The following is a 20,776-nucleotide window of genomic DNA, read 5'->3' on the forward strand; positions in this document are numbered from 1 at the left end:
TGCACTGTCCTACAGAATCTTTCCATTGCAGTCGTTGGTGGGTCTGTCGCAGACCCCTATGGGCTTCACTAGTCTGCCCTCTCTCTTTTTGGGTACTGCGTTAGAACGTCCCAAGGTCAATGACACGGATGAGAAAACAGGATTTTTTTTTATTTTTTTTCTTACTGCTTCTCCACAAGCTAGTTTAGCTTGGTGCCCACAGGAGGGGTATAGCTTATAGGAAGGATTAAGTAGTTGTGCTTAGTGCCGCCTCCTAGTGGCAGGAGTTATACCCAAGGTATTGCTATGTCCCCAATGAACGTAATGAGAAATGTTACGGTAACAAAAATCCTATTATCCGGTATAAATGAAATGGCAGTTATGTACATTTAATGAAAATACCTTATTTATGTGTGTGAAATCCTCTAATCCTCCTTGTAATCTTCTGTCTTTGCCTTCAGCCACTGTGCGTATCTGTACAGCGGGGCGCCAGGCTCTGCTTGTGGCTAAGAACATCTCTTTATTCCCTGGAGCCCGGGAGACTCTAGCAGAGGGCCATATAGATGTGTGGTGGGTGGTACACGATGGAGGGATGCTGATGCTGCTTCCTTTCCTCTTGAAACAACACAAGGTAAGATTACCCTCCTGCACAATACGAACTTTTACCATTCACCTGTGTTTTGTATTTGTACTATACACAAGTGCCGCATGATTCCCAGTAGAGCAAATAAATACATGATGACGAGATGTAGAAGAGGATTATCTCACTCTAGCAAAACTTACATTACATGAACAATTCTCCCCTTTGTGTTCCTATGATATGACCTTATCAGGCGTGGCGAAAATGCAAGATGCGTATTTTCACTGTAGCCCAAATGGAAGATAACAGCATTCAGATGAAGAAGGATTTGGCCACGTTCCTCTACCACCTACGTATTCATGCTGATGTGGAGGTAGTGGAGATGGTGAGTAATGTCTCATTTAGACTGGACGAGTACTGACGTCACCGCTAAGGTTATTGGCGCTCATGCAGAGCATTTAGACAGGCAGAGAACACCACTGGATTGCTGGCTTCTCGCTCAGCGCTTCACGTATGTGTAGTGCTGAGCGTTTACACGGAACGAGTGTAACTGAAAATCAGCGATAACTAATAGTAAATGTTTTTTTGCGTGTACACTGGACGATCATTGCTCAATTTCGTTCGTTTGAACAACTTTTGAGCAATAATCATTCCCTAAAGAAAAATATATATTCAATGATAGGAAACTGAAAAATGCCTCCTTATCTGATTGATTCCTCTGTATTGCACAGCATGACAGTGACATTTCGGCCTATACATATGAGCGGACCCTTATGATGGAGCAAAGATCACAGATGTTACGGCAAATGCGACTTTCGAAAGCAGATAGAGAACGAGAGGTGGGAATGTTTTCTAGTCCTATCAGGTCTTCTGCTGCTGTAGATTTCCTGGCCAGATTTATGTAATGTAATTTAAAATGATACCTCCTGATCATGAAGGAGATACGGAAATATGAAATTAGGATGAAATACAATAGTCACAAAGTGTTAAATTAGATCTGCAGAACCAGCAGCCAACATTCAGAACTGCTGCTCTGAGAGAGATAAGAGCAAAGAGAATGAAATTATGACTGTAATCGAATTCCATTGAGGCAAATGTAGCACTTATCATTACTGTGGACCGATAGTGGGCAGTGTAAAAAATAATGCATTTAGGTTGTATGTTCAGTATTGTTACAAAGCAAATGTACAAACCTAAAATAAGCAGAAATGAAATGGAAAAAACATGATTAGTATGTTGCTTAACTATGGGCAAAAAATGCTCAAGCTGTTCTGATAGTTTACTAATACAAGGCTCTAAGACTTCTCTCTTGTGCTTTTAGGCCCAGTTAGTAAAGGACAGAAATTCCATGCTACGTCTGACTAGCGTGGGCTCCGACGATGACGAAGAAACAGATGCTGTCGCTGCAAGAGTACATATGACATGGACCAAGGATAAGCATCAAGCTGTGCGTGTCGCCCAAAGCAAGCATATGCCCAGTTTCCAGGACTTGCTCAGCATGCGCCCGTAAGAGTGTGAATACGCAAGTGCATTTATGGATGGTCTGATTTTTCCATTTGCATTGATAACTTTATTTCCTCCAGGGATCAATCAAACGTCCGGCGCATGCACACGGCTGTGAAACTAAACGAGGTCATTGTCAACAAATCTCATGATGCTAAACTGGTTCTGCTGAATATGCCAGGACCCCCACGCAACCCTCAAGGTGATGAAAACTGTATCCTTTCTCATATTAATCTATCCATTTTAGACCTTTTTATATAAACCAGTTGCAGACAAAGTGATGGGACTGCACAATAAGAACAAATAAGGTTAACGTCTGTCTTTTCGATCTGCTTCCCATGGCCATCCCTCTTAATAAATGTTGCTCATGGGCCTCGTTTATCATAACTGTTTAAAAGAAAAACTTTGCTGCTCATAGCGACCAACCTAAGGTCAACTTTCATTATAAACCGCCCTGGTAAAATACAAGCTGTGCTGTGACTGGTTACTAGGGACAACAAAGTATTTCCTTTGACAGTTTTGATAAATTTGCCCAATAATATTCAAAGCAAAGCAACTCTGAAAACATTACTGATAGAAATCTCTGAGCGGAGCTGCCCTTTGCTGTTGGGGATTGGCTGGGGCTAAGCTCACAGAGTCACTAGTGGGGTCTTCTGAAACATCTATATAGCATTGTAGAATATGGCTTAGAAGTAGACTTCTCTATTTTTAGTTTTATGGAAAACTTTGGGCACCCCTTGTTTAATTCATTCTGTTGATTTTGTGACAAGAAGTCAAGAAATTATTACACCCCTTTTAAAGAACAGACAGCGGTGACCTACTTCTGCACATTGAGTGCATCCTTCCTGCTTGGTTGCAAAAACTTGCAAAAATGAAAAACGTTGAAGTTCGGGCAAACGGTCCATCAGTTTTTGGTTACACCCTTCTTTTCCAAAATATTAAATGTATACTTTTTTGCCCCTGACTCTGTCTGGTGACAAACTACCTTTAGGCCGAATTCAGACAGCCGTTTGCAAGTTACACCAGAATATCTTGGGCACAACTCCCCTTGGACAGCAAACCAAGAAAATGACTGTTTGTATAAGCTTCCCACCACAGACCTTAATAGCGGCCTGATCATCATCTTGACTGCTGGGTCTCTCGCTTATGAGTAGGAACTAGGCCGCTGTGTAAATAATTGTAACGAGCGTCCCTCAATTAAGAAGCCACTGCTTCTATTCATCAAAACCCCCTCTTGCAACACAACGAGAGATGGCATTGGCACCTTTACTACCTTTTACTGGTGCTTCGGAAGCCATTTAGGCCGTTTCCACACAGGTGATGTGATATCGCCACAAGAAAACTGCAGCAGTATCGCATTGGTGTTGTGTGTGATAGCACTGTACGAGGAGGGGCTTGAAATATAAGCTCTACTCCTGAAAATAAGCTGTAGGTGCATTAAAAAAAATAGGAATGCATCATCTCCTCACATGTCTTCCCTGAAGTTCTTGTGCAGAGCTTCCTGGTCGGGACTTTGAAAATCCCCGCCTACAGGAAGGTCTGCCTCTCATTGGCTGAGCCAGCACTCGAGAACCAGTCACAGCCACTCAATGATTGGCTGAGTTGGGAACCAATCACAGGCAGAGCTTCCTCAAGGTGGGGATTTTTAAAGTCCCGACCAGGAAGCTCTGCAGGAGCAACTGTTAGGGAGAAGATGACAGCGCTGGAGAGGTGATGTATTCATTTTTTTTTATGCAGCTAGGGCTTCGTTTGGGGCTTTTACAGTAAGATTTCTTACTGTAAAATTTGCATCTCACGAAAACCATGTTTTCATGCGATGCAACAGATAGGAAGGTTCCATAGGGAAACCTGAACTAGAAGAAAAAAATTGCAAATTGTGGCTGTACACAGCATGCGGCGATTAATCCTTGCAATGTCGCAGGCTACAAAAAAAACCCCCGCTCATGTGGAAGAACCCACAGAAAGCATGGGCTCTACATACATGCGATTTGTAGCACTGTCGCATCGCTACAAAATCATCCGTGTGGAAGCGGCTTTAGTCTCAACCAGTTTCCTCCGCTCTGATGCAGACATTGACAGATTCCATGTAAACAGGTATGCATCTATATAAATATGCTGTAGTAAAGCGGGGCACAATTAACGTATCAGAGGGCCTTGCGTGAGTTTCTTTTATGTTTGAACTTTTAAGGCAAGTACTGTGAAACCATTCCAACTCCTTACAGCCTTGATGTATATTTTTCCGTAACCAAAGCTTTCACCAGATATGGAGTTCCTGGAAGTCTTGACTGAAGGCCTGGAACGCGTGTTGCTAGTGAGAGGTGGCGGGACAGAGGTCATTACCATTTACTCCTAATACACATATCCATAGGATCCAAGGTGCATTACTCCAACTGTAGCGGAAGAACAAATTTATGCGTGGAGATATTGTTCCACTGAACATGTAAACCATTCATAAAATGGTGAAACCCTAAACCCTTGTAAACATATAAGCCAAAAAAGATGATGGTATTGATTGGGATTCGAAAGCACTTAGCAGGTAATAAAGGGATGTTATAGAACAGTATATATATATTTTTTTCTATCTTGTCCCGGAATCCCTCATTGAACTCTATGCAGCAGCGAGTGCTGGTTGAGAGCTTTTTTTCCGTAGAGGGTGATTGAGAACACAGGGGTCATTCACTTAAGGTTACAATGAGTTGGCACGCCTTAACTCCTGACATCGCTGGGAACATGGCAACTCATATTACCCTCCAATATGCATTTTTTTAAAAAAGGTTGTTTTTACTCCTTTCCAAATTGTGCATCAAAATCTTGTCCTCGTCCTATGGGAATGTAACATTCTAGAAAAGGAGGCTTCTAACTTTTACAACGTTTTTTTTTTTAAGTCGAAGTGTTTTTCTGCCCCAAAGAGTCCTCCACCAAGAAGATGAGCAGAAGGCAAAACACAAATGTTTCATGCTTTCATTTGTATTGCACATTTTTATGTCTAGTGGGACAGAAGAATTTATCAGTTTTAATTTATTGGTAGATGTGTCATTCCATGTGTTAAATGTTTCTGTAATTGTTAATGAAATGTGGACATTGTATTGTGGGAAGAAGCAGTTGTCAATGGCATCACCAGGGCTGTGGAGTCGGGCAGCCAAAATTCTGACTCCTTCAGATGTATAATAATTAGTAACAAGTTTACTGTAGTACAATGGTACCATCGCCTTGGTACATTTCTATCGACTCTACAGCCCTGCGTATTACGCTAGGGCTAAAGGAGGCAGCAGCTTCTGCCTCGCTCTCTACAACATTGTTTGCATCACCTATTATGTTCATTGTTATTGGAGGTTCCAAACAAAGGCTGGAATAAACGTTTTCTATAAAGTGAGCTGTTGTTTATTATAGCCGATACAGTACTGGGAGGAGTCAACAGAATCTGCACAAGACGTTACATTTAATAATTCATTAGAAGGGTACGAAGGGAGGCCGCCGCCGGCTTGCAAAGTAGATGGCAACTTCTGCACTGCATGCGTTCCTTTATGGAAGGATCGTCATAGTAAGATGCCTCCTCCGGTGTACTCCATTCTCTACAAGAAGAATGTAAAGAAAAATTAGTGGTCACAAGTGTGGAATAAGGGTCATGTCTTATATAGCGTACTTGTATGTATTTTAGAGAAGACAACGGCTAACTTCACATGGGCGATCACGATATAGGGTTCCCCTATCACGCTCCCCATCATGTGAAAGCCCTATGGATATGAGGTGTTTTCATGGCAAACTAGCCTTGCATCACTTCGATGATGGATCCTCTGGCGCAGCTGTCACAGCCGCGGCAGAGGATTGCGGAATTTCTCCCATTGCTTTCAATGGGGCTGGTTATTTATTCTACATTGACTGTTTTATACAAGTCACACTGACACAGGTGCCCATGTAGAAGAGGTCGCTCTTGTAACAAGCCAGGCATCTACGTCAGTAAGAAATGATTAGGACAGGTTTTCAGCCTCTGGATGTACATAATATTGTATCCATTCACTGACAGTGAGCAGAGGTCTGAGAAAACTCTGGAAGATCAAAACATTATATAAGTTTGTTATCCCAGGATCCATTTTTAAGTCTTATGTGCCGTTTAATTATAATGAGGCCATGGGGTGCGCAGGAAACAATATAGCAACATGCTAAGCTAATTAATCCATCAGATAACGCATAGAATGGTTGAACTGGATGCGACCTTCAGGGTCATCGGGTCCAACCCCTCTGCTCAATGCAACAATGGCACATTTCATCAGGAGATGCAGCAAGATGACAGTGTCACTATTATATAAAATTAAGACTAACCTCAGGTGGTTCAATGAAGGCCAGCCAGTCAGAAGCATGCGTGGGTAGAAGTCCCATAGACTGACATTTATATACAGCCAATGCAAGACCCAGAAGGTTTCCAATGAGATAAACCAGGCCTTGCAGGAACCGCTGACCGGAGCTCTCCAGGAGCTTGAAGGCTTAGGAAGGAAGAAGGGAAATTAAGTAAACTGAGGTGATTTCTTGGAGTACATGGATACCTTCACTCTGCCCTATTTTCAAGGTGGAGGAAAATAATAATCATGATGATGATGCATGTAGTTCAGTGTTCATACACCCCAGGTTGGGGACTATTCAGCAACCATGGAAGAAGGAGTCTACAGAGAAGCTGATGGTCCCCAAGATGGCAGTGGTACTTAGCTGTGTGTGCAGCGTGGGGTGAAACTACATATTAGGGCAATTTCCTTACTGATCTGTATCAATCACAAATGTAACCATAAGAATTATGAACAGTGAGGAATACTGCAGGTTCCTAACACAGACTGGAAATCTCCAGGTCATCCCAGTATTAGAAAGGGGGAAAAACCGCACTTACTGGCAGGTGTAGCAAGCAGTGCTTGTATAGGACGCCATGCCATCATACACACCATCATAATGGGGAAGATGGAAATGGTGTTTCCAGCCATATACATTATGAACAGGTTCATGGGGATCTGTTTGAGCGGGCCCAAGGCAATGTCCCAGCAGCGCTGTGGAAGAAAACACAATCAGTGGAAATACATTTGTTAGAACTAGCTGGGTGCAAAATATATTTATAACTATGAAACGCTGGTCTATGTAATTAGGCCCCGATGTGACTTTTGCCTAATAAAGAACACAGCGCACCTCAATTGTGACCTCAACATTGTCCTGTATAAAGTGACGGGTCATCAGGGACTCTTCCATTCATTAGTACAACGGACTTATCATGGTATACAGCAGCCTCAGTTATAGCTCCTATTTGCCAAATGCCGCACTGCTCCTTTGTATTAATAATACAGTGGCCCTGCCCCCACAACATACTACATTCAGGGGACAGGTGGCACCTCCATGACAGAAGCTTGCCTCCGCCCGGACCATTTCGTGCCGCTGCCCCAATTACATGGCCTGCCAGTAACGCTTTAATACTGTCGCCTTCATCTGCAGTCATGTCGAACAGGACGCCTGCAGACTGGAACGGTATCATGGTTAGTGACGATTCCAAGTTTTGTTTGGGAACCGACAAATGTATTTTCATTCTTGTGTTGTCACATTCAAAGACCCTTAATGTTTTTTTCCAGTCAGCCGTGTTATGTTTATTTTTGCATTTTGCTATGCAAGTTGTACTTTTTTAGGGTACCATTTTGTGATCCATATGACTTTCTGATCACTTTCTATTCTGTTTTGTGAGACAAGATATGCAAAGATCGCTTATTTTATTTTTTAGCTTTTTTTTTTTACAAGGTTCCACTGTGTGAATTAAGTGTTAATTTTTATGCGTATCTTCATGAGATGTAACTGCATGCCAGGTTTTGCAGCAGAACAACAACTACTTCTAGCTGCTTAACTTTGACAAATAGTACAATACAATCCAGAAGTATTGCAATGAACATTGGTCTATGCTGCTGAGCCTCATAGCCCACCATAGCTGGCAGACCCAGAGGCCATTTTTAGGTCTCCAGCTGCTATGGGTCCATCAGAGGGTTCTCATCAGCCAAGCCGCAGCTTCCACGGAAAAGCCATGTAAAAAGGAACATGCAGCAGAATAAGCCCCCATTAGTAAGTGCTGTAAAAAAGTGTATGGGTGTTCGCTAATGGGGCCTAAGGCCTCATGTCCACGGGGAAAATCAGGCCCGCTATGGTTTCTCCATGGAGAATCCGTAGCGGGTCCCTCCTGGGCCGTGCACATCAGCGCTGAAAATAAGAATAAACCTACCCGCAGCGGACCGGGCAGATCTTCTCTTCTTCACGGCCGGATCTTCTTTCTTCGGCCGGCGGATGTACTCGGTACGCCGGCAGCGTGCCGCGCGCATGCGCCAGGCCGAAGAAAGAAGATCTGGCCGTGAAGAAGAGAAGACCTGCCCGGTCTGCTGCGGGTAGGTTATTCTTATTTTAGGTCTCCCGCGGATCCGGACGGCTTCTATAGGCTTCAATAGAAGCCTGCGGGAGGCGTCCCCGTGGGAGACCCGCACAAAAATGGAGCATGTCACGTTTTTATCATGCTCCATTTTTTTTTAAATTCACTTTTATTGACCATCCGCGGGCATTTACCCGCGGGTGGTCAATGCATCCCTATGGGGTGCGGATCCGCATGCGGGTGATCCACTGCGGATTTTAAATCATATTTTGCCCGTGGACATGAGGCCTTAAGGATGCAGCCCCCCCCCCCCCTCTTTTTTTATTTCTCTCCATTTTCAGTTTTTCACCCCCATGTTTAAAAAAAAAAAATAATAAAAAAATCACCACTTATTTATCAATCAACGTAACTAAGGGCTTATTTATTGTGGGACGAGTTGTATTTTTCATTGGTATTATGTAATGAACTAAAAAAAGCGTTAAAAAATTCTAAGCAAAGTTAAAGGAAAAAAAATGCAATTCTGCCATCTTGTTTCAATGGCGTATACACTGCAGCAAAAATGACATGACGAATTCTATTCCATATTCTATGGATCAGTACAATTACTACGCTACCAAATTTATAGTTTTTTGCAGTACTTTTAAAATAATAAAATAATTTTTTTTCAATGTTATTACTTTTTTTTATAATAAAACTTTTTTTAAATTAACTTACATTTTTTTTTAGTCCCTGTAAGATTAACCTACTATAGGAATGATCAAACTATCACATGATGTAACACCAAAATATTACATTAAATCGCAATCTTAGAGGCAATCAAGGCATGTGTTAATAAGCAATCAGAAGGCTCCTGGCTGCCATGTCAACCGAACGGCACCCAATGATCACATCGTGGGAGGGGCGTTTGAGACACCCAAACTCTGATTGGGGCATTTAAATGCCATTGTCAGGCTGGGTTCACACTTGCCGCATTCCCGTCGGAAATCTCGCGGTTTGGCCGCAGCAAAAACCGCGAGATTTCCGCCGGGAGAACCGCCGCGGCGGCTTTGAAGCGGCCCGGCCACTTGCTTTTCCGTTGCGGCCGGCTCTCCCATAGAGGAGAGCGCGGCCGTAACATAAATAAACAAAAATCCGAATGTAAACAGACATGCTGCTTCTTTTGAAACCGCGGCTGCGGCGGCCGCAGCTTCAACCGGATTTACCGCAGCGGATTAGCCGTCCCGTGTGGAGGAGGTTTCTGAGAAATCTCGTCCACATGGCTGGCTAATCCCAAGATTAGCGGCCACGGGCGGATCTGCTGCAGCAGAACCGCGGCAAATCCGCCCGGTGTGAACCCAGCCTCAGAATTGCCAGCGGCATTTAAAGGGTTAACTGCTGTGATCAGCAGGAGTGCGGATCGCAGCTGTTGTGGGCAAGTGTCAGCTTAAGAAACAGCCAGAACCCGCATCGGCTCCTGTTCCCCCTCTATACTAATCCGGAACCTCCATGACGTAACTGTACATCGTGGCTTGTTAAGGGTTAAATATCAGCCTGATTTATGTTCCTTATTGATGGCCTGCATTCTATATAAGCCCCGCCCATCTCCTTACCTTCTCTACAAGAATGTGGTCAGACTCCTGCACGCTGGTGTCTGGGACTTGTTTGTCAGAATATCCTACGGGATACATACTATCTTGTGGGGCGCTCCTCTCACCCCGACCCCTACAGAAGGAGAAGAGTTATATGAAGCAACAACCAACAGTGGAGATGGAGAAGTAGAACACGAAATGCTTTCTGAATGGATTAGAATAACCATTCCTTTCTATAGATGCCTTGCCATGATAGGCATTCCTTGTGGCAGCCGCTGCTTAAGAAGTCAGATCAGGTGGACCCTGGGAGCAGCCGCTTGCTGGGGAAGCTTTGGGGTTTAGTCACACGGGGTAGATTTACTGCAGAAAAAGTCTGCGACTGTTCCATTCAAGTTAATGGAGCGTGCAGACATTAGTGTGCGCGTGGCTCAGCAACCACATGCAAGTATATGGAAAGGAGTCCCCGGAATACGTGCTGCGTCATTCTTAGACTCCTTTTACAAGGAGTGAGAAATCCTTCGCATGAGCGAACAATGAGAGAGTTTGCTCGTTCGGCCAGTTTACACAGTCCGATACATCTTTAACCCCTTAATGACGCGGGCATTTTTCTTTTTCAATTTTCGTTTTTTCCTCCCCCCTTTAAAAAAATCATAACTCCTTTATTTATCCATCCACGTCGCTGTATGAGGGCTTGTTTTTTGCGGGACGAGTTGTATTTTTCAATGGTGCTATTTAATGTACCATATAATGTACTGAAAAACTTTTAAAAAATTCTAAGTGGAGTAAAATGAAAAAAAAACGACATTTTGCCATCTTTTAGTGCGTCTTGCTTCTACGGCGCACAAATGGCAACAAAAACGACATGATAACTTTATTCTATGGGTCGGTCCGATTACTACGATGCCAAACTTGTATAGGTTTTTTTTTACTATACTCTTTTTTTTTTTTAAAGACATAAAATGTTTTTCAATTATTTTCTGCGGTCATTTTGTGCGCGCAATAACTTTTTTATTTTTCCGTCGACGTAGTTGAGCAAGGTTTCATTTTTTGCGGGATGTCCTGTAGTTTCTGATAGTACCGTTTTGGAATACATACGACTTTTTGATCGCTTTTTATTGCGTTTTTTCTGGGAGACAGGGTAACTAAAAAAATGCATTTCTGGCGTTCTTCATTTCTTTTTTCGAACGACGTTCACCGTGCGGGAAAAATTATGTGGTACTTTGATAGTTCGGACTTTTACGGACGCGGTGATACCAAATACATATTTTTAATTTATTATTTAGATTTTTTAATAATAGATATGGCAAAAGGGGGGTGATTTAAACTTTTACAACTTTTTTTTTTTTTCAATTAAAAAAAAACTTTATTGATTTTTTTTTTTACTTTACTTTGAAGTCCCCCTGGGGGACTTTAAGATGCGATGCTTTGATCGCTCCTGCAGTATGACGTAATGCTATAGCATTACGTCATATTGCTTTTTGACAGGCAGCCTATGAAGCCACCCCACGGGGACGGCTTGATAGGCAGTCTGCTAAGGCAGCCCTGGGGCCTTTCATTAGGCCCCCGGCTGCCATGACACATGCACGGCTCTCCCGATCTCACCGCGGGGGGGCCGTGCGGGACCCCCGAACATCGTTTCGGGGATTTAAATGCCGCTGTCAGAATTGACAGCGGCATTTAAATGGTTAATAGCCGCGATCGGCCGCGCGGCCGCTCGCGGCTATTGCCCGCGGATGTCAGCTGTTATAAACAGCTGATGCCCGCACTGTATGAAGAGAGGTTGCATCGCAACCTCTCTTCATACATACCCCGACGCTCCATGACGTACCAGGTACGTCATTGGTCGTTAAGGGGTTAAAGGTTGGTTCGCTCAATTGTTCTCACTGTACCAGCGAATGTGCACGACTAAATGATCGCTGCTCACACGCAACAAGCGAACACATTGATGTGCTTGCATAAAATGAACAACAAACGATTAGCGAACTATTGTTAGGCGTTCAGAAGAAAATTGTTGGATTGTTCAAATTTGACCGATAATTGCTCAGTGTGAACACAGCCAATGATTGAACGATAATGGTTCCATGTAAAAGAGGTGTGGCATCTAAAAAAATTATGCAAATTAAAGTTATATGAAGGAAGGGTGAGGGGAGTTGGAGACTATATTTTTTTCCTTTAAGCAGCTTACAGGATACAAGGGTGGTTTCACATCTGAGTCAAAAAATCCGTCCAGAGGTTCCGTCTGCAAATACTGGAAGAAAAAGTGCTTTGGGCAGCGGGGTGGAAAGTGGGCGGACCCCATTATAGTCAATGGGGTCCATCCAGTGCTGTTCAGTTCTGACCGGCTATGGGGATTCCCCTTTCCTGCTCCCAGAATAAAGCAGGAAAGGGGAATCCCCAGCGCAGGTGTGCTAGCAGCAATAGTACTCGCCAGGTGTGTTTTAGCATACTACCATTAACCCCCTAAAATAATCCTCCAGTCAGGAACTCCAATCTGATATGCAGGTCAGTGTTTACGGGAAATGTCCTGCTAATTGCTTTCCTCAGACCTTGTTCCTTGGCTGCCTATAGCTCGGCTATAGTAGGACAAAGCTGTGATCTGTGACTATAGTTTAGCTACGGCACACCCCGCCTCATCATTGCCTCCACTGTAGTCACAGGTCACAGCTCTGGTCCTAACATGTAGCAACCACGCTAAAGTCTTACCAAGTGGATGAACATCTCGGAGCAGTGCCAGGAAGTAGCCTTCGTTCCCCCCATTAGTTTGTACATGTCCACCAGGTCCTAGGCAGTGCTCCTGTAAAGCTGTATGGCAGCTTCTGTATTCTTCCCGCTCATTCAGCTGTATATTTGAAGAACGTTCCTCCTCAGTGCTCTGCTGCAGAAGCACATAGTGAAAGAGACCCTTCTGGCAGCAGCAGAGTTCTGAGGATGGACGCTTCTCTGACACTGTTCACTGCGACCAATGAGAACCTCGGGAAGGGAGGAAGAGAGAGAAAAAGGCAAAAATCTCCCCAGCTCCCCTCTGAAGATACTTCTGTCTTCACTTACATTCTGCAATTTCCCTCTCATATAACTTAGCAGTCCATTTGATTAAAGGGTTGTACCATAATATTAAGTTATTCCTTATCCGCAGGATCTCAATAATGGGGGTCCCATGACCCCCATACTCCTCACTGTGGAGTTACTGCATTTCTCGCAGTGAGGAGGAGACTAAATAGAGCACTGGTAATGCAAGCACATCAGCGCTCCATTCACTTTTAATGGGACTGCCGAGTACCTGAGCGGCACAACCACTCCGGTATTTCCATCACGCCCATTAAAATGAATGGAGCACTGATGTCACTGCCGGGTAAGAAGAGACCCCCAGAGTGACAGGAGAGTCCCGTTTTCCAGATCCACGGAGGTCTTAGTGGTGAGACCCTCACGGATCAGTGAGTTATCTCCTATCTTGTGGGTAGGGAATAACCTAATATTCTGGTACAGCCCCGATAAGGAGGAGCAAGAAGTGTCTCTGCGCTGCACAGCGCCAGTGTATGAGCATTGGAGGCTGATGAATTTACACATCCTGTAGACCCCCACTCCACTTATCCTACATAATACATTTGTGAGTTTACAATCTATAAAAAGGTGTAATATGCATGTTACTTACACGTGTGTGATATCTGTACATGTCTATAATGTATGTATCAAGTGTAGAAACCCTGGATCCGTCCTATTATAGAAAAGCACAGCGCCCAACAGACACCAGCAACTATAAGGGGGTCCATATGGCTCCCGTTCTGTCCCCCCAGTATTTTCCTGGACAAACTAGCACAGCACAGATCAGTATTGATCATGGCACGTAAGTAGACAGCCACAATTAAAGCAGGTTCTGATCGCGGCCCTGGCTATGGAGTTAGTTTGGCTCCTAAGGCCTCATGCCCACGGCTGGGTCGGATTCCATCCGCGAAATATCACAGTGGAATCTGAACTGGCGTTCCCCCCCCAGAGATCCTATACTCACCTCTCTGGATCCACCGCAGATGTCTCGCTCAGTGAGCTGGCGCGCGTGCGCAGTGCAGCGCATGACGCGCTGGTACTGGGCAGTGACGTGGATGCTCACAGTGGAAGTATTGTGGAACGGACGGCTTCCATTGACCGCAATGGAAGCCCTCCGTGCGATTTTCCGCATAGAATAGAACATGCTGCGATTCTCCCCCCGCGAGCGGAAAATTGTAGTTGATTTCCACTCCTGGGCAGGGGAGAATCTTTTACTATTTCGTCCGTGGGCATTAGCCCTAAGTCTATTTCATAGTTCCACTGTGCACATCCATATATATTACACACACATAAATACAGATGTTGCAAAGGGATTAAGGAGATATATCTGTACATACCTGGTTCCTCCAGTACTGAACTCAATGGCCCATTTAAAGCGGCGTCCACTTTTCGCAACCAAATTTGAAGGAGCTGCCATTGCTGTGACCTGATAATAGAGTACAAATACATTATTCTGCATGAAGGGCAACTTATAGTGGATAGAATCGCAGTCAGCCTCGCATCACTGTGGGGAATCCCTCCACCCACAGTCAAAAGGGATTTAGCCTGCCACAGCCGAGGATTGCGGAGTTCTCCCTTAGCCTTCAATGGGGCCAGTGCTGCTGCAGGCTGGCCCCCTTAAGAACAATAGGCGATATCCCAGAGATAGAACATGCAACATTGTGTGAGTGCAGATATTGCAGATGGGAATGAAACCATTGAAAATTGTGGTTTCATAATTCTGCGTTCTCACTCACTCTCGCATCGCGTGATTTTCTCGCCAGTGTGAAGCCGGCCTTAGAATGCCATGTTTTTGTCCAACAAAGATGAATCCTTTCAGATGTATTTCCTTCTCCACCGTGTCCCGTTATCTGCACAATTCTATTGAAAAAAAAAGGAAATCTTCCTTGCAAAAGTGCTCCACGTCTGTCAGACTGCAAGAGCATCTCGTTTGCAGCGCCCTCTGCAGGTCAATCTACAGATTTTCAATGTGATGCAGGTCTGGGCTCTGTACAGATCACTCCATAACTTTCATCTTTTTCTGGTGAAACCATTCTTATATTGATTGGAGGTCTGCTTTGGGCCGTTGTGCTGAAAGGGGAAAATCCTCTTCATCTTCAGCTTTTCAGCAGAAGTCTGAAGGTTTTGTGCTGAAATGGACTGATAATTAGAACTGCTCATAATTCCCTCCACCTAGACTAAAGCCCCAGTTCCAGCAGCAGAAAAACAGCCCCACACATAATGCTGTCCCCACCATGCTCACTGCGGGTATGGGGGTCTTCAGGTGATGGGCAGTGTTGGCTTTGCACCAAACATAGCTTTTGGAATTATGGCCAAAATGTTCCCCCTTGGTCCCATCAGACCATAACACGTTCTCCCACAGACTTCTGGCAGACTTGACGGAGGTCTTGGTACCTTTCAGCAATCAAATCCTTTAATGTTCTGTAAACTCTTTACAGCTTTTGCTGAAAAATACCACTACCGTGTTCCCCGATAATAAGCCCTACCCTTATTTTTGTGGGGCTTGAAATATAAGCTCTTCTCTGAAAACAAGCACCAGCTACACTACATGAAAAAAAAGCAATACTCACCTAGCAGCCAGCATTCGGGTCCCTCGCACTGGGATGCGGCGCTGCTGCAGGCTTCCGTGTAATCCTGCACGCTGACAGAGCATTTCTTCCTGATAGCGGGGCTTGAATACCCCGCCTCCAGCAAGCGATTGTTCTGATTGGTTCATTAAGCGCCGTGTTAGCCAATCAATGCCGGCGCTTGATTAACTAATCACAGGCATTCAATGATGGCATTAATTGGCTGAATGACTGACACGACGCTTGATGAACCAATCAGAGCAATTGCTTGCTCGGAAGCCTGCCGCAGCGACGGAGACCAGCACGAGGGACCCGTCTTATTTGGGGGGAAACATGGTATGAAAATCCTCCCAGAAGAGCTGAACTTTATATGGGGTAGATCAGAATCCCTGTAATTAATGGCAGCGGAGTGCTGACTACTAACATGAGATTAAATGTGATCGGCTAACTCTGAACACAACCACATCCCAAATATAAGAGGGTGTGAACACTTATGCAACCACATTGTTAGTTTTGTTATTTTCCCACCCTGATAGATTTCCAATGTAATTGTACAGATATCGGGTCACTCTGAAGGTGGAGATAAATCTAAAATGGTTCATTCAAACCTGGCATAGCAGGGTGTGTTGATGTTTTATATCCGCTGTCTTTGTTCTCAGCATCACAATATACGACTTGGTATCTGTTGTCCATAGACTGCCATTAGGGAAACGTAAAATAAAACCATGGAGTAGTGCAGCGTGCGGCGCTATTGTACACAGCACCAAAGGCCTCATGTCCACAGGGAAAACTAAAAAAATCTGTGCAGGTCTCCCGTACGTGTGATCCGCGCCCATAGGGAATTATTGGGCACCCGCAGATAATTAAATACCTGCAGATATCATTTCCCCCCCGGTGTGCGGATCACACGCGCGTGAAAACACCCGCAGCATGCTCCATTTTTTGCGGTGAGCAGGACACTTGGCTGTTGTCAGCTGAACACGGCCTATGGAGAGGATTGACATGCGCCCCCTGAAGCTGTCCTGGCATATGACAATGCCTCCTGAAAGCTGAAGAGAAGGAGGTTGAATCCAGTGGTCTTCTGTGTCCGGCCACCAGCAGCAGTAGAGGACTTGGCCGTCTCACTTGTCTGCAGCCCTGACAGCTCAGAAACGCGTCGGCATAGAGGGGCACACTTCGGTAACACCCTCTATGTCTCCTTGATTGCAGATGACACTGACACAACACAATCCGCATGTGACAGGTCTGAACATACCTTAAAAGGGGGATTTTGGGACTTTACTTTGGAATTGTTTTGCACTTGATGACCAACAGGTAACCAATAGACGATCAGCGAGAACCTGCTGCTCAGATCCCCGCTGATCAGCTGATTCCCAAGATGGCCGTCACTGTAGTCAAGGGGGAGGGAAGGAAGCAGAAAATGCTGACTACAGGGCAGCCACCTAAGTTGGCACTACCACCGACCCGCTCCCATTGATTTCATCCGGGGCCACTGCACTGTGGTATTTCTGCTTCCTGTGTGGAGCGCAGTGACCACGGCCCCGGGAATCAGCCGATTAGCCAGACCCACACTCTGGAGAGCCCGGCCACCAGCAGAGCATCGCATAGGCTGTCATGCCAGCACCACACCCACCCCGGGACCCCCGGCCGGAGGCGCCACCACAGATCCGGCTCAGAATACCAGAGGAAAAAGCGTTGTAGGCCAGGAAACCGGGCGGAAAGTGGACAGACCCCATTACAGTCAACGGGGTTCGCCCGGCAGTGCTCAGCTCTGTCCGGAGACGGAGCTGTTCGGCTGCAGAGATTCCCCTTTGCTGTTCCCCAAACAGAGCAAGAAAGCAGAACCCCGAGTGCAGATGTGAACCCCCTAGAGGTGCGCAAACCCCGGCCATCTCCCCCCCCAGACTAGAGGCAGCCGGTTCCTCTAACGGGAGCAGCAAACAACGTGGGAGAACACCCCCCCCCCCCCCCGGATGTCTGATAACCGGATAGAAGAACCGCTACTTGTGGCTCGTCTGTCACCATGGTAACTTCCCAAATGTATCACCAATACATATATGTAAAGAACCCCTGAACTCCAACACAAACATGTAGAATATTATTCCGGTGGTGTACGCGCGGCAGGCGGTATATAAAGAGGGGACAGATAACCCGCAGGTACTGAGAACACAAGCGGCACATGGAGGATGCCGGGCACCGCTGCCAGCCGGGCACCGCTGCCGGCCGGACCCCCGCGGTCGCAGCACGGACACCACTTGGGATTCTTCCAGTAATACAATTCTCTGCAGGCTGGCAATTTCTTAGAAAATTCCTACAACTCCTGTAACCCCCGCACCCTGCAGCCCCCACTAGCGGGCAGCGGGGGGGCTCTGCAACCCAACATCACCTATCCTGCGAGCAGAGGAAGGCCCCTTTAAGGCCGCGTTCACACAGGGCGGCTGTCATCTAGCAGCAGACTCCCCGCACTCATCTGCATAGTAACCCGTCATTACCGGCAGCGTCCTCCGCCACAGCTGTCGGTACCGGAAGACGCTGGTTGGTGACGTCAGAAGAACTTCGGCTGGTAGTGACGCTCCCAGCACTAGGGGGTAACAGTGAGCCGGAAGTGCTGCGGCCGCCATGTTGTTGGAGCCTGTGTGTAACCGGATCAGCAGTCCCCAGCGTGCAGCTGGTGGTGTTACTGCGGGCTGTCAGGCACACGGGGTAGAACAAGGGTCCCTGGAGATGAGCATAGAGCAGCTTCTACCTGACCTTATAGCAGAAGCTGGAGGAGTACAGACACTATGAGAGCCATGATCCCACAAGTCGCACTTAGGTACGAGGACGGAGGCTCCTTGCAGATCCTTGGCACGGATTTCACGCACGCCATTGTAATAAATTAATAAAAATTCACCGCTGTTCTGCGACGGCCGGCGCTGCTGCTGGTTTGAAAATCCACAAGGGCTCCTGCACACTTGTGTTTTTTTGCACTTTTTTTTCCCACCCGATATCGCTGCATTTGTTTTACGCAAATATCAATGGGACTTTCTAATGTTAAAAACACATCGCACGAAAATCACACAACATAAGGGCTATTTCAGACGACCGTATATCGGCTCGGTTTTCACGCCGAGCCGATATACGGTGTCCTTGTCTGCAGGGGGAGGAGGATGATGGAAGAGCCAGGAGCAGGAACTGAGCTCCCGCCCCCTCTCCACTATTTGCAATAGGAGGGGGCGAGATGGGGTGGAGCTAAGTCCCTGCTTAGCTCCACCCCTGTCCGGCCTCTCACACTGCAAATAGTGGCGAGGGGCGGGGAAGGGGCAAGAGCTCAGTTCCTGCTCCTGGCTCTTCCATCCTCCCCCCCCATGCAGACAAGGACAAGGTATATCGGCTCGGCGTGAAAACCGAGCCGATATACGGTCGTCTGAAATAGCCCTAAACTTGCGATTTTTGTGCGATGTGTTTTTAACATTAGAAAGTCCCATTGATGCAGCGATACCGGGTGGAAAAAAAAGTGCAAAAAAACGCAAGTGTGCAGCAACCCTTAGGCCGGATTCAAAACATTTGTACACGCTGTAGACAGAAAATAGAAGCCATTGATTTTAAAGGGTTCGTTCACATGGGGTATTTGGCGTGCAAATTATGTCACGCAAATAATACGCAGTTTGCTCTATTTTCCTGAGCATTTGCGCAATGTAAAACACATCCCCCACTCATTAACTGATTGAGCATCAGTGGGTTTACTGCTCGTTCAGCTGCACACAACTCGCATGTGCAAAGAGAACGGTACAAAAATGCTGGTGTGCAGCGAGAGAAGCCATGATGTTCTCTCATTCGCCATCTTGCTTTTGTTTTATTCTGAGTTTCATTTCCTGTTTCTCCCTAAAGGGATTGTCATTTAAAAACAACAACAACAAAAAAAATAAATCGCAATTTAGCGATTTTTGTGCGTTGCTATTTTAACATGAGAAAGTCCCATTGACATTCGGGAAAAAAAAACGCAGCGAATACGCAGTGAAAAATAAATAACGCTAGTGGGTAAGCACCCTAAAAGTAGCTTTGTTGTCCTCCGTGCTCCACGCAAATCTGCAAAAGGAACTCTTATTGTTCCCATACCAGCTGCAAATAACAAGTGGCTGGTCCAGTGGGCGGGCCGACAGTCTGGGGAACCCTAACTCCCCCAACATTGGCCCTCTATTAGCAAGTGACATGGAGACGTTCTCCACACCATCGCAGCGGCAGTCAAAGCCTATTGTGTGGCAGATGTGCAGTAGGAGTGAGTGAGCCTGCCACGACAGGGACAGATCTACTGCGCATGCACCAGTCTTAGACGTCACAGTGCATGCGCAAGATTTTGACCGTCTCCACGTCACGTGCTAAGAGAGGGACAATGTTAGGGGAGTTAACAAGGGTTCCCCAGACAATCCAGCCCACCCACTGGACCAATCATTTGGTATTTACATATGGAGCCAGAACAATAAGGCCTCTCTCACACAGACGCATTTTACCGCTATTATCGCGCGTTCTGAACGCCGTGTTAATCGCGGTATAAGGCTACCAATCAATGAAATCAATGGGCCCTCGCAAACATGTGTTCGCGGCGCTGGACGGCGCTTACCAGCGCTGTCTGCTCACTCTTTGTCCATTTAGCACACCTCATCACAATGATGGGGTGCGCTAAAACATGCTGTCGTCTGCAGGGAGCTGCGGCTCAAAGCGAAAGTAGAATTGTTTGAAGTCACGGCGCTTTGCCGTGTTCATGTGTGACAGGACCTTAAAAGTGTTTCATGGCTCGATATCGCGCTCACCAGCGTGTAATTTCCCTGCGAGTGCGAGGCGTTTTTGGATCAAAAATGTCTGGCATCACTTTGGGAAAGTAGCGATCCTCAGCCGTGGAAAAATGTTCATGTGTATGACCCCATTTAAGAGAATGACCCCGGCCGTGTCTGGTCACACCGGTGGCACAACTCCACATGCGGATATCCGCAGCAGAAGACCTGCAGCAGTCATGGAAGATCGCGGATACAAGCGTTTTTCCGTGCGGATGATACGATCCAGCCAGTATCCTGGCTTTTCTATTGAAGTTGCGAGCGTTTCCGACGCTCATATGCAATGTTAATTACATATGGGTGATGAAGCATTCACATCCATTGATCCTCCATGCGGAGTCCACGCAAAAATA

At 46.0% G+C, this 20,776-nt stretch overlaps 2 protein-coding genes across 9 annotated transcripts in view; one reads left to right on the forward strand and one right to left on the reverse strand.

Annotated features, from left to right (window-relative positions):
- Nucleotides 1-5,431, forward strand: part of SLC12A6 (solute carrier family 12 member 6) — a 31,832-nt gene extending 26,401 nt beyond the window's left edge. For all 6 annotated transcript variants that reach the window (XM_066603720.1, XM_066603718.1, XM_066603719.1 and 3 more), the window contains 6 exons: nucleotides 441-610; nucleotides 813-944; nucleotides 1,291-1,398; nucleotides 1,881-2,065; nucleotides 2,143-2,276; nucleotides 4,324-5,431. In XM_066603720.1, coding sequence (XP_066459817.1) covers nucleotides 441-610; nucleotides 813-944; nucleotides 1,291-1,398; nucleotides 1,881-2,065; nucleotides 2,143-2,276; nucleotides 4,324-4,415 — 821 coding nt within the window. In that variant the 3' untranslated portion in view covers nucleotides 4,416-5,431. The remainder of the gene's footprint in view (nucleotides 1-440; nucleotides 611-812; nucleotides 945-1,290; nucleotides 1,399-1,880; nucleotides 2,066-2,142; nucleotides 2,277-4,323) is intronic.
- On the reverse strand, nucleotides 5,421-18,193 carry EMC4 (ER membrane protein complex subunit 4). 3 transcript variants are annotated; one of them, XM_066603724.1, is made up of 6 exons: nucleotides 18,105-18,193; nucleotides 14,383-14,471; nucleotides 10,028-10,139; nucleotides 6,939-7,092; nucleotides 6,383-6,543; nucleotides 5,421-5,634 (listed from the first exon to the last, which is right to left on the reverse strand). In XM_066603724.1, exons 2-6 carry the CDS (start codon nucleotides 14,460-14,462, stop codon nucleotides 5,599-5,601), a joined length of 543 nt encoding a protein of 180 aa, XP_066459821.1. In that variant the 5' UTR covers nucleotides 14,463-14,471; nucleotides 18,105-18,193; the 3' UTR covers nucleotides 5,421-5,598. The 3 variants fall into 3 exon arrangements, with proteins under 3 accessions (XP_066459821.1, XP_066459820.1, XP_066459822.1); XM_066603723.1 differs by lacking the exon at nucleotides 18,105-18,193 and having other exon boundaries at nucleotides 14,383-14,519; XM_066603725.1 differs by lacking the exons at nucleotides 10,028-10,139; nucleotides 18,105-18,193 and having other exon boundaries at nucleotides 14,383-14,472.
- Nucleotides 18,194-20,776: the final 2,583 nt, after the last annotated feature.

The sequence above is a fragment of the Eleutherodactylus coqui genome, chromosome 5 (assembly GCF_035609145.1).
Source record: "Eleutherodactylus coqui strain aEleCoq1 chromosome 5, aEleCoq1.hap1, whole genome shotgun sequence".
Lineage (NCBI taxonomy): Eukaryota > Metazoa > Chordata > Amphibia > Anura > Eleutherodactylidae > Eleutherodactylus > Eleutherodactylus coqui.